The sequence below is a fragment of the Vulpes vulpes genome, chromosome 6 (genome assembly GCF_048418805.1).
Source record: "Vulpes vulpes isolate BD-2025 chromosome 6, VulVul3, whole genome shotgun sequence".
Classification (NCBI taxonomy): Eukaryota; Metazoa; Chordata; class Mammalia; order Carnivora; family Canidae; genus Vulpes; species Vulpes vulpes.
Window position 1 is genome coordinate 105,628,623 of NC_132785.1, and position 13,363 is coordinate 105,641,985.

A 13,363-nucleotide genomic window follows, 5' to 3' on the forward strand; every position below is an offset into this window, starting at 1 on the left:
TGGAATATTCTAGTGATGGCACAACTGCTCATTGACACTCTTTGTTTCTCCCTTGCTAAAACTCAGGAACCAGAACTAATAACTTCAGGGTAATTGTTGGTTTAGTTCTGCAGTGTGAAAAATGAAGGTTGGGGGGACAATCAACCATCTATGGATAAAATGTTAATATCTCTCCCTTTAAGCACAGGGAAGCCATGACTTCTAATATATCAAGGAATAAAGCTTTTGTTTTGATACAACCTCTATTTTTTAAAAACCTGGTGTCAGATATTTTCAGAGATTTCTGATTAAGATACTTCTAAATTATCTTAACCTTTTCTGGTAATATTAAACCAATCCAAAATCCAGGGTTTTTTTTTTTTTTTTTTTTCTTCCAGAAAATGCATAAATCGCCCTTCTGGCCACTTGAGCAATTTAAAGCTTTCTCTACGCATGATCTAGCTAGTTAATCCCTTTAGGCATCCAATTTTATTAGACTTTTGTATTCATAATATAATTTCAGAAACTTTAGGGAAGATAATGTTAATATAAAATGGCTAAAAAATTGAGCTTTGAAATCAGTAGTTAAAATCCTGTGTTTGAAATCTGTTACAGTTGTTTGCTGGTTGTGGCTGTGCAGCGACTTACTCTCTCTAAATCATAGCTGCCACATCTGTAGAAAAGAAGGGAATACCTGTATTTTCACGGTGGATACAAATATTAGAGTGCTTGGCAAAGTGCCTCACTTCCCTGCATTATATCATTCTGATAGAGTGTTTGCAGTATCGGTTTCTGGCATTCCAGTATGCTGGCACTAAAATGTCATTAGTTTTAGTGGCCTAATACCTACCTGCATTTCTTTTTTTTTTTTTTTCTTTTTTTAAGATTTTATTTATTTATTCATGAGAGACACAGTGAGAGACAGAGACAGAGACACAGGTGGAGAGAGAAGCAGGCTTCCTGTAGGAAGCCTGCTATGGGACTCCATCCCAGGACTCCAGGATCACACCCTGAGCTGAAAGCAGGTGCTTTAACTGCTGAGCCACCCAGGCGTCCCAATACCTGCATTTCACCTCTTGCAATCAGTCGATTTATCTACTCTGCTGTAATACCCACTTCACTACTCTTCCTTCTCCGGCCTCAGACTTCATCATACTGATTTCTCTCATCACAGGTTTCCGGGTTTTCTGTAACTTTCATCTTGTGCAGCTCAGCTCCCCTTTCCTCCTTCCATTCCTGCAAAAGACAAAGCTGATCCGTGGGTTTGGCTGAAAGAGCTCTCTGCAATTGATGAATAACTCCGCTAGCAGAGCTTGCCAGGTGGATGGCCGCTAGGAGGAAGGTTCTGAGTCCACTGAGCTTGAAGGACAGGCAGAGCCAAGACTGGCCAGAAGGACCAGATAGGATACCTCTAAAAAGGCTGGTGTTTTGATTTAAAAAAAAAAAAATCAGTCATTTGTTGTGAGATCAAAGTTTAAGGACTCAGATTTAATTTAAAGTGATGTACTGAGCCAATGTTCTCTGCTAGAGAGTCACACACTGTGTTAGGATTTTAAACTGAATAAAATTATGTTCACATAGAAAGGGTATGTTTCTAGGCCTCTGTAGTCGTCAGGAGCAGGAAACATAGGGTACACAAAAAACAAAGCTTTTATTATGACAATAATTCTTACTCAAGTGGAAAGACATTTTGAACAAGCAGTCTCTGATCATGATAGTAGTGAATTTAACATCAGAAACCAGACCAGAATTTCCATCTGAAATAGATAAACAAATGGAAATGCTTTCTTGGAAATAATAGGTAGAACTCTTTTTCAAGAAAAGAAAATGGAGGTTTCTGCACAGATACACATGTTAAGTTTAAAAGTCTCTTTTTAGAGTTATCAAACTAGAGATGGGTTTGTTTGAAGATAGACTCTGAAGGAAGTATTAGAAATTAGTTATAATTATCCCATGAACATTCCCCCAATTCATAAATGTACTTCTTTAACAGCTGCAAAAATTGCAAAAAAAAAAAAATATATATATATATATATGGTCAAGACTTGATGATAGCATGCATAAAATTTTTAAATGATCTTTTCTTTTTTATAAATATTCTTCAGTTTTATGTAGGGTTTAGTTTATTTTCAAAACAATACTATCTTACCAATTTATACTAAAGTGGCCATGCTTAATGTCTACATTTTTATAAATTTATATTTTTGTGTCCTAATATTTCTAAAATTTTATATTTGGAATATTTGACTTTAATAATTTGTCTTTTTATGAATTCTTACTTTAAAACGAAGTATTGGAATTAACGTACAGAGTAAACACTTGGATTTTACTCCAGTGTTGTCACTTTTTAGAGGATGCCTAGATAGCACTTCAGTTGAGACCTGCAGGGTGAGGGGACTTAGTCAAATCAAGTGGAGCTGTGGGAAGAATGTTCTAGGCAGTCTTTTAGGTGAGAAAGGTACATTAAAGTTTGAGCAACTGAGAAAACTTCAGTATAGTGGGTTTGAGAGGATGATGGAATGGTCTAACTTGGCCTCGAGTGACAGGCTCATGACAGAGAAGCCATGGATAGGATCCAAGAACCCTTGGGAAACTAGAGCATTTAAAACTGAATAGTGATGATCAGGTCAGCATTGTAGAAGGATCATCTGGCTACTGTGTGAACAATTTGGATAAAAGCCAACCAGTTAGAAGACCTACAAATATCTAGGCAAATGATGCTGAGGGTAAGCCCATGGCAGTGGGATGAAAAAGAAGGTAGGTAGATTTGATAGCTATTTAGGAGCTAGAATTCCCAGGGTGTCTGGCATGGGCAGCTAGGTCAATGTCATAGCAGTTGTTGAAATCAGGACTGCAGGGAAAGCTGTGCAGGCTTCTGTGGATGGTAGTGAGTTCATGTTTGTAAATGCTCATGGACAGAGTACCATTGGGAAGATGTGAAGATAGTGGGTTTGAGATGTCTATAGTAGGCAACTAGACTTTTGAGAGTCCTCAAGTTTGAGATTATGGTAGAAGTTCTTTCTGAGTGTGGGTGAAATATTCACAATGAGAAGAGGAAGGGCGGTGGAGTAAGAACAGCCAGAGTGCAGAAGAAAAATCTACAGAAGAGTGCTGTCACAGAAGCTAGGAGGTGAAGAATGTCTTTCTAGAGAAAATGATCATCTGGGCCAAATGTTTTGGAGAATTTGGAGCACAATAAGGGCCAAAAATATCTATTTGTTTTAACTTAAAAGCTGGTGTTGGTGGCTGTGCAACAAGAGTCAGGTTGTAATAATTTTAAGGTGAGGAACTAGGCAGGTCTTTCACAAAGTTGCCAGTGGAAGCAAAGACAGAGGAGACAACCTGAAGGGTGATAAGGAGTTGACAAGTTTTCTGTTTAAAGATGATGGAGACAGGAGTCTGATTCAGTGATGATGGGAATGAGCAAAGTAGAGAGGAAGATGCTGAAGATGAAGAAGGCAATTGAGGCATGAGAGTCCCAGGGAAGGTGGAATGAGTGAAGACCAGACTTTAGGTGGGAGATTGGGTTTGGGATTAGAAAGAAAAAGAAGCAAAAGTCTGGCTCCAGGTCAGTTTGTGTGTATGATGGTGGAAAATGACACAGCTCCTTTATTTTCCATGTGGTGTTAGTGCTGTCATTTGCTAAGATTGAAGAGAAGGTAGATTATGGGACGGGGCTATGTGGAATGAGAACAGAGGACCTTTGAAGTATCTGCCCCAGGACAACTTGAAGGGAGTTGAGGTTACCAGCAATGAATTGATAGCAGCTTTGAACCTCTCCAGCCGCAGAGAACAGCAGTCTCACCTGCCCTTCCTGAGGTCTATGAGGTGTGTTGGAGACCTTTCTAGAGTGTTGGATTACAGTCAGGTCCACAAAGTGCAAAGAACAGAATATAACGCATGTGGCTCACACTCCCCTTTGACACATCCACTATATTGTTCTGTTTTGTGGTATTAAAATACTCTCTGAAGTTATTTAAGTGTGTTAATAAGCCCTTTGCTTAAATGGCTAGGACCGTTTGTTTTCCTTTAAGTTCTTGTTCACTTTTTCATACAGTTTCTGTCTCCTGCCTTTCTGTTCTCTTCCTTGTTGTCAGTTGTTCTTTCACATTGCTGTCTGCATGCAAGTCTTTGTCAGCCCTACACTCTGGACTTTGTCAACATCTGGAATGATCACACTTCTGAAATAAAGCCATGAACTTGAAGACCAGATAACCAAGCTTATTAAAATTTTATGCAAAGTAAGAATAAACAATCTTGGAGTGCAATTCTCACAGTGCTGGGCTTTGAGGGTATACATGAGTGTTTGTACATAAATTTTATGACATCTGTTGGGTTGCTTCTCCCATTGTCCATGTATGAGATGTTTGCTGCCTATATTCCCATTCGTTTCCTTCTTTTGAATTTCCATGGATTATGATAATGTTTTTGGAGAGCCCTCACTGTGTCATTATATTTTCCATAATCATTCTTTAGTACTTGCAAGGTAGCTTCATATACGCTACCTAAATTTTAAAACTACACAATCAGACATTTCATGCCGTTATTTCTTCTTATTCTCATGGATTTTCAAATACTTCTATATTTTATATGGGAAAGACATGTATTTTCAATTGTATACATTTTGTATGAGGATAACTTAACCATGTCATGACTCCGTCATCTAGCCTTGTCACATGTAAATGAGATAGGACCATGTGAAGTATTGTGGAGGTTTGAAAAATAAGTTATCTACTTTAGCTTTTCCTGTAGTTCTGTGTTTTATGGACTTCCTTATCTGTGAACATCTAATTTAATTTTTTGAAGAAGTATATATTTAGTTTGTAGTGAATATCATTTAAAAAATATTTTTGTAAGTTAGTTTAATTTTGATCCTGACTTTCCATCTGGTCCAGAGGAAGAAAGTATTCAACCCAAGTCATTTGGAGACTTTTCCCCAATCCCAAGGTTGTGCTAAGGTTTGGGGTCTTGAGCAGTGCCAGCACACTGAGAAAACGGCCCTGAGTCATCAGGCACCTGACCACACTACTTAACCCAGGAGAGACCTGTTATCCCAGCCCAAACCTGCCCTTCAGGTTCATGGCTTTGCAGGGTGTCTCTAGTGCTCACTGTAGGGGAACCAGAGCCCTCTGTCTCTGCTGCTGTCTCCTACGGGCTCTTAGAAGCTCTTTCCTCATAGACCCCACTCTTGGTGGGAGAGAGTGACTCACAGACCTTTCTCCCCTCTCCAGTTCTGGGAAGCATCATCATCATCATCATCATCATTAATATTATTAATTTGAGAGAGAGAGAGAGATGGAGAGCACAAGCAGGGGGAGGGGCAGAGGAAAAGGGAGAAGCAGACTTCCCACTTAGCAGGGAGCCCGATGCGGGTGCCCACCCTCCATCCCAGGACACTGGGATCATGACCTGAGCCAAAGTCAGATGCTTAATGGACTGAGGCACCAGGTGCCCCCTGGGAAGTCTTTTTAAATCTGGGGGAAATCCCTCAGTCCTCAAATTGTATTCTCAACAGGTGTAGGGTTGTTTTTTGTTTTTTAACAAAAGCTAAGAAGTGCTGGCACAAACCTTCCCTTAGGCAAGGAAGCCCACTCTGTGTAGCCTATTTAAATAGTAGAATATAGGGACAGAACACAATTTCTTAAAAAAAAAAGTAAAGTGTAGTAAGTTATAAAATAGTTTAAAAAAAAAACCCAAAAACCTCTGTTCAGTGCTGACCAAACTTGCAAAGCCAAGTCTGATTTTATTTTTTTTAAATATTTTATTTATTTATTCATGACAGAGAGAGAGAGGCAGGCAGAGACACAGGCAGAGGGAGAAGCAGGCTCCATGCAGGGAGCCCAACGTGGGACTCAATCCCAGGACTCCAGGATCACCCCCTGGGCCGAAGGCAGGCACTCAACCACTGAGCCACCAGAGCTGCCCCAAGTCTGATTTTATAACTTATTGAAGAATATTTATTAAATGTGTTGACATTTTATTGACATAACTTCTGAGTGATCTGAACCTCAAACAGATTATAACATTTTTAAAGTGTTGTGTAAATGTTCTAATTTTGTTTTCTTATTTCGCCTAAGAACACTGGAACTATTTTGGGGCCGATGAGAATCTTGGTCCAGTGGCTGTGAGCATTCGAAGGGAAAAACCAGAAGAAACAAAGGAAAACGGATCTCCATACAACTACCGAATAATTTTTAGAACCAGTGAGGTAAGTTGCAAACCAGAAAGATTGAGGCTTGATTGGAATGAGGAGCAGCAGTAGCGAAGCAATTAAATTTAATAGCACATAGCTACAAATGTCTTAGAATAAACAATGGCTCTTTTCATTTGTTCTGGTGGTGATGGGGGTGGACCTAATGGTTAGATTTGGGTCCTTCCTTTCCATCTACCCTGGGGTAGATGCAGTGAATGAATGGGAGTTTTGATTCGGAGAAGGATACCGCAGTTAAGCATGGCCCCAGGAAACTGGAGCCTGCAGGATTCCAAATTGGATGTTGCATGTCCTGCTCCGTGGGCCGCTCGGTTGGCTGGAAAGCACTGAGCCCCAGCAGCCCTACAGATGAGAAGAGGGTCATCCAGGAGTTAACCACCCTTCCAAACTGTTGCTTCAGACAGTTCTTGACCCAAAAAGGAGGAAGGAGACTCTTCTTCTGCTTCTACTTTGCCCTCTCCTGGGCCTGTTCCCTAGACTGTGCGGAGGCTTAAAAATAACCCTGCAAACCCGAGGCTCTCTCCAGACTGGCTCTTGGAGCTCTGTAGGAATCAAAGCACACAAAATATTTGAGTTTTTATTTTAAAATGAAATTCAAGTCAGAAAAGAAAAGGGAAAATCAAATGGCCAACAAAGCAGTTTGTTGTTGTTGTTTGTTGTTGTAAACTCATGAACAAGTTTGGGACAATAAGGTTTCTCCTTTGTTTTCTTTCTAAACATGTCAGTGTGAATTTATTATTGCCTCCCTGAGCCAAATGCACTTTAGCATTGTTGTTATGCATTAATGCCTAATACTCCCCTGAGGTATCTAGGAAATAATGGTTTTGAAACTAGTTTAAATAGGGCATTTACTTCATTTCCCCCACTGAATACAAGGCCAGGTTTCAGGGGTTGGCTTCACTTAGTAATTGGTCCTCAGCTTGAACTCCAGGGAAATTAAAAATAGGATTTTTTTAAAGGCATGACTTCAGCATCTAATAGGTTGTGTGTAGTGGTCAGAGAGAACTGAAGAGCTCACATGCTCTAGTGCACTGTCTCTCCACACCAGAGCTGATTGTGAAGAGGGTAAATGCTTTCGTTGAGCATAAAAAGCACAGAGAACATGCTGGTTTTGAAGTTGGACGTAGGGAGTCGCCCCTTTCTGGCTTCTTGGATTTCTGTGAGCCTGTTACTTTGCTTCAGGTATTTTTGTCCTGTTCTCACCTGTTTCCCCTCCCAGGGCCACTCCACTTCCTGCTGTCCTTCATGCCAGAGGTTGGAGTGTTCTAAGTTCTAAGGATTTCTTCCCCCATCCTGTCACTGGTCTGTTGCCTGCAGCTTGCTCTGCGGGTATCCCCATCTGGTCCCCGCCCCTCTGTCTCCAGCGTTAACTGCTGTGCTAGGTGAACGTGATCCCCCGCCGTGGTTGGGGGCTTTGCCTCTCCTACCTCCGTCCTTTCATCCCTTCATCCCTCGCTACCTGGACCCAAAGTGGGCCCATCCATCGTCCCTTCAGTCCATTGCCTTAGCCTTTGACTGGAACATCCAAGTCAGATGTTGCTCATGGTTTAAGATACCATCATCACTTGTTTTTTATGTTCAAATTAACGTTTAACTGACAACTGTTACTGAAGTTGTTCAGGCCAGAAACTTAAAGTCACACTGGACTCTTCTCTCCTCCTTGCCTCCCAACCTCCAGTCAGGTCTGTCAGCACAGCTTGTTGACTACATCTCCAAAATATGCCCAGAATTCAGCCCCTTCTTTCGTTTCCCCACTTGAGCCTGGGCCCGGCCGCCACCACCTTTCTCTGCTCTGCACAGAGCCCTGCAGGGACCCTACAGAAATGTAATCCCTGTCTGTTCTTCCTCGGTGCAGAACCCTTTAGCACTTCCCCCTCTCCTGACTACAAGCCAGTCGGTGCCCTTGCTACTTAGGACACCATGCATGCTGGCCTCCTTTCCCCCTGGGCCACCTCCTCACCTCTGCCTCAGGGCTTCACTGCCCCGTTCCTCCATCCCGCTGCATCTTCCCCTGGCCTCCTCCTGCTGGGGTGCCCTCATTTCCTCCTGACCTTTACTCCTGAATCACAGGGGCCTTCCTTGGCCACTGGATCTAACATTTCTACTCCCACACATCCCATTTCATGTCTAGTGCTAGGCTTTGTGTTTTTTTTTTCACAAACACTTCATACCATCTCACCTCATGTGTTGCACTTTTTATTGTGTTTGTTTTTTCCCTCCGCTAGAATTTAAGCCCCGTGAGGATGGGGACTGTTGTCTGACTTGCTCATGGCTACAAGTCTAATGCCTATAATCGAAGGTAGTGCTATCCCTTCCTCCCCATGGCCTGCCCTTCCCTCTCTCATGTGTACATAATGAAGTATCCTTAGCTTTCGTGTCACTTTTTCCTTTCCAATAAAAGTCATCCTTAGATGTGGTTCAACTGTGATAGGTTACTGAGACTTTTCACAGAAATAAACTAACAGAAGTCCTTTGAGAGAAACCTTTCTAGATGGTTGGTCAGAAGGTCCAATTCCTTCTGAATTGCCATCCTGTCCAACAGGCACTTCACTCTTTCCTCTTTTCATTTCAGTAGAAATCGTCATTGTAAAACATAAACAAAAACATTTTTTTAAAGATTTTATTTATTCATGAGAGAGAGAGAGAGGCAGAGACACAGACACGGGCAGAGGGAGAAGCAGGCTCCATGCAGGGAGCCCGAAGTGGGACTCGATCCCAGGACCGCGGGATCATGCCCTGAGACAAAGGCAGAGGCTCAACCACTGAGCCACCCAGGTGTCCCAGCAACATAAACAAAAACATGAACATATTTGTAAGCCTTACAGTTGATGAACAAAACCTGACAACATGTGAGTGTTTTTAAGCAAAGGTGAACAGGGAATTAAAAGGATTCTTGTCTTGTTTCTGGAAATCATTTAAAAAATCTAGATATAAAAATGAGTCATTCTTTTTCTCCTCTGCTTTGACTTCCTTGAGGTGAGCTGCTGTCTGTCTGTGGTGCAGGATTAGCATTCCTGGTTTTGGTTTCTCAGCTGAAAAGACTTCCAGCGCCTGCTGCTTCCTGTCTCTCCGGCACAGGTTATCTCATGGAAGGAGGAACACAGTAATTGGGTTGTTGAGCAGTTTCCTGTGACTTAAAACACAAACATACAAAGCCCCAGAAGCCATTTCTGCCAAATTTGGTATTAAGTCACAGGGAAAATGATTTTTTTTTACACAAGTGTCATTTGAAAACAAGTGATTTATAAACGAAAGAAAAGATATTAATCAAATGAATAGTACCTTGTTCTTGTATGGAGAGCAAGATGTTGGTAAATTTTGCTTTTCCTGCCATCTTCTCTCTTACCCATCAGTTGGCAGATGTTAGGGATTCGACTTCCCTGGTGATTCTTCATTTGGTTTCCATTTCCCTGCTAACCCTGTGTCACGTCCTCTTTGACTGATTTCCCAGAATGTCTTGTCTGCCTGCGGCTCCTTCCTCTTGCTGTTCATCTTAGAGTACACATCATCTTCCCTGTTCAGACAGGGTCTGAGGCTGCCCGTGGGAGCCTGATGGGGTGCACACCCCACCCCACAACCTGCTGGCTTCACCAGCCACCCTCTCTTCAGATCCCGCTACATCACAGCAGTGGCTCTTTCTGCCCCACTTCCTATTCTTCCTTACCTCTCCACCTTTCACTTTCTGACATTATTTTTTATAGGATTTCCTCTCAATTCCAGGGCCCCTTCTTAGTGCCCCCCTCTTCCATGAGGGTGTTTTCTTATACTCTGAGCCACAGCGCTCCACTTCCTGCCTTAGGACCCTTTTCCACCTGAACATGTTACACTTCCCTCAGTAAACACAAGCCTTCTGAATTGCCATCGTGTACTTCTTCCCCTGCCCTTCGCACACCCCACACCTGCCCATCAGCACGCACTCCTTCCTCGGTTAGCTCTTGCCACTCCTGCTGCAGTCCAGGGCCTCACCCTACCCCCTACCAGCTTCATGGGCAGGTGTTCCACATGATGGGTCACCATACAGTATTTATGGTGTTTACTTTGTATTAACAACTGTGCAGCATGACAACGTTTTGGGAAATGAGACTGCTCTAGGCTTTGTATTTACCTCAACAGATCATTATTTCATAGGGAAATTTCTTTGCTTATGTTTCTATTTCATAATAATGGAAAGTATCTTAAGAAATAAGGGGAAATTGAAAGTGACTTGCAGTGCTATTGACTATGCTGCTGTACTAACTACAGTCATGGTCTTACTGTAGTAGCATTTGGGGATACAGATAGCTTGTGCTTGTCAGCAGTATGCTATGAAATTTAAAACTTTATCCTTCCCCTTATCTTTTTTAATTAAATAATGTAGTAAAATTGTGTAATAGAATAACATAATGTAAAATAATTGTGTAATACTATAACATAATGTAAAATTTTTTAAAAGGTGCAACATCTAAATCCTGAGCATTTGTTCTTCAGATATTTCTCTGGGATATCTCCTCAATTTGGTTAGTGGCAGTTTACAGCCATATGAAGGCCTTGAGCTTACTGAGGTCTTTATGGAAATGCTTTATTTGTTCTTGAAGTAGGTGTCTTTGGAAGGCCTGATGATGTGTTCCTTTGGACTTGCCTGGGTCTTCTTGGAAGCCTTGGCCTCGTTTTTCATATGCAGAGTATTTTCTGTCACCCTCCTCATTCAGAAGCCTCTCCCCATTGTCAGGGGGCATCGCAGCCTCGGGTACGGGTGCCGTGTGGGAGCCGTCTGCGTGTTTGCACCTCTCCCACACCGAGAGAGGCCTCATCAGAGGATATGTCTGTCTTTCAGCTCATGACACTGAGAGGCTCGGTCCTGGAGGATGCCATTCCCTCAACGGCAAAGCACTCGACAGCCAGAGGCCTGCCCCTGAAGGAAGTGCTGGAGCATGTGATTCCTGAGCTTAATGTCCAGTGCCTGCGGCTGGCCTTCAATACCCCCAAGGTCACAGAGCAGCTCATGAAACTGGATGAACAAGGGGTGAGTTTGGTTGCTGGGGGAAAACATTCTTGCTGCCCAGATTTCCAGAATACAGACCTTGATATTTCTCTTTTGACAAGGAAAACAGATACCATTTATTGCCAAGGATGATATCTTTGCAATTATTTATTTTCTTTATTCTTAAGTCTCTGGGCTCCGAACATTTCTCATTTGATGAAATTTTCTACATCCGAATTGATGGATATGGTTCTTTTTTTTTTTTTTTTTAATTTTATTTATTTATTCATGAGAGACAGAGAGAGAGAGAGAGAGAGAGAGAGAGAGAGAGAAGTAGAGACACAGGCAGAGGGAGAAGCAGGCTCCATGCAGGGAACCCGATGTGGAACTTGATCCCGGGTCTCCAGGATCACGCCCTGGGCCGAAAGTGGCGCTAAACTGCTGAGCCACCTAGGTTGCCCTGGATATGGTTCTTAAACTGTGTTCAACTCTTCCATTATAAGATTTTCCAAAACTGCTGTGAGTTTTTCAGGTACTCTAGGAATAAATAGTGGCAGTAAGAGTAATATATTCACCAGGCTCTGTTGTAAGTGCCTTAAATATGTTACCCCATTTACTCTCCCAAACCTATGAGAATGGCACCATTATTTACAAATCCCCATTTAGAGATGAGGACCCTGAGGCACAGAGAAACGGAGTAGTAAACCCAAGTTCATGCAGTTAATAAATTTGGAGCCTGTGTTGTTAGCCACTATACCATGATATTCTTAAACACTTCAGTTTTCAAAAATCTATTTATACCACTAAAGATGTATTCTAGCCAAGATTTCTAAATACATAATTTTTAAAATTTGTGTCCTAATTAATAACAAAAGGAAAATGCTCAAGATTTTCTCACTTCCATACTTCTCATACCCTAATGTGTGGCCATTTGGTCAAGATGCAGATGGGTGATAGGATAATCCATACAGAGACAGCAAAAGGGTAGAAATAGAAAATGAACCAATGGCTAGATACAACTTTTCTAATGATTACTCTCTCTGTCCATTCATTTCCCCAGTCAACCCAACTGATGCCCGTTCTGTACAAAGAGATCTCAAGTAGGCTCTGCGTGTCCATGTTTATAACATACAATTCAGACCACGTGCAGTGCTTCAGAAGATCACTGATGTAGCAATAAGCTTAACTGTTTGGACAAGTTGAATGTTGTAAATCCTACATGAGAACAGGTTATTTTATAGGAGGGAGGTATTTATCACCATTTCCCCCTTTGTTGTACCCATATGCAGTGAAAAGTAGGTGCCCTCACTGTAGACATCCCGTGTAGTCTCTGGCCCATCTTATTAGGCCCTCTCTTAGTGATGAATGAATGCTTTCTGGTCCCATCAACATAGAAAAGATAAGAGCACTATATAGCGAGTTTCACTTAAAGCTAAATGTATTTAATTCACAAAACTGCCTGTTCTAAAATTACAGGCTGCTTATTCTAAGGGGGTATTAAAATATCCTTTCCTTCATAAATTGATGATAATATGTGTTGGTTGTTTAATGGCTCTTCTCTGCAAAATTAAAATTTGGCAACCTAGGATAGTCTCCCTAGTTTTATTTTGGAAATTTTACTAGGCAGCAGAACTTAAGAGTTTAAAACCTACTATTCTATATAAGCAGCTCTAAATATGGACAAAGGGGCACCACCCCCCTTGGCCTCTGTCTTTTCATTTATATCTCCATAGCTCTCAAAGCCAGGATTGTGCTGATAAAAAGCAGATGACACGCATACTTGGGAGTTTAGTCTGGGGTGTCTTTTTTTTTTTTTTTTGGTAGGAAATCTCATTAATGCCTTGGAATCATTTTGAGAAAATGATTATTTTGGTGCCTTTTACATGTACAGATTTTTAAAAAGAAATGTGTATATATACAGTAGAGTACACATTTAAATCATTGCAAAGCATTTTGTTTCCATCCATGTTATCATTTTAAAAAATTTCATGCTTTGTACATCCTTATATTTAAAAAGATTCATAGAATAAAATCAAGAAACTAGACTCACTGAAAAGGACTTCTAGATCTCCCCTTAAGTTTAATTTAAATAATTCCTTTAGTATCTTTTTTCCCTTTAAGCATCTTACATAATTATGCTTGGAAAAAGAAAACACCGTTGGCTTCCTTATTCGTGACATTTTGCCTTTCAGATCTCTGGTGCTTTAATTTCT

General features: G+C 41.4%; 1 protein-coding gene across 50 annotated transcripts in view; it reads left to right on the top strand.

The window, feature by feature from the left end:
• Positions 1 to 13,363, top strand: part of SIPA1L1 (signal induced proliferation associated 1 like 1) — a 371,521-nt gene that overhangs the window by 248,118 nt on the left and 110,040 nt on the right. For all 50 annotated transcript variants that reach the window (XM_072761869.1, XM_072761890.1, XM_072761879.1 and 47 more), the window contains 2 exons: positions 6,057 to 6,187; positions 11,004 to 11,192. In XM_072761869.1, the coding sequence (XP_072617970.1) occupies positions 6,057 to 6,187; positions 11,004 to 11,192 (320 nt within the window). The remainder of the gene's footprint in view (positions 1 to 6,056; positions 6,188 to 11,003; positions 11,193 to 13,363) is intronic.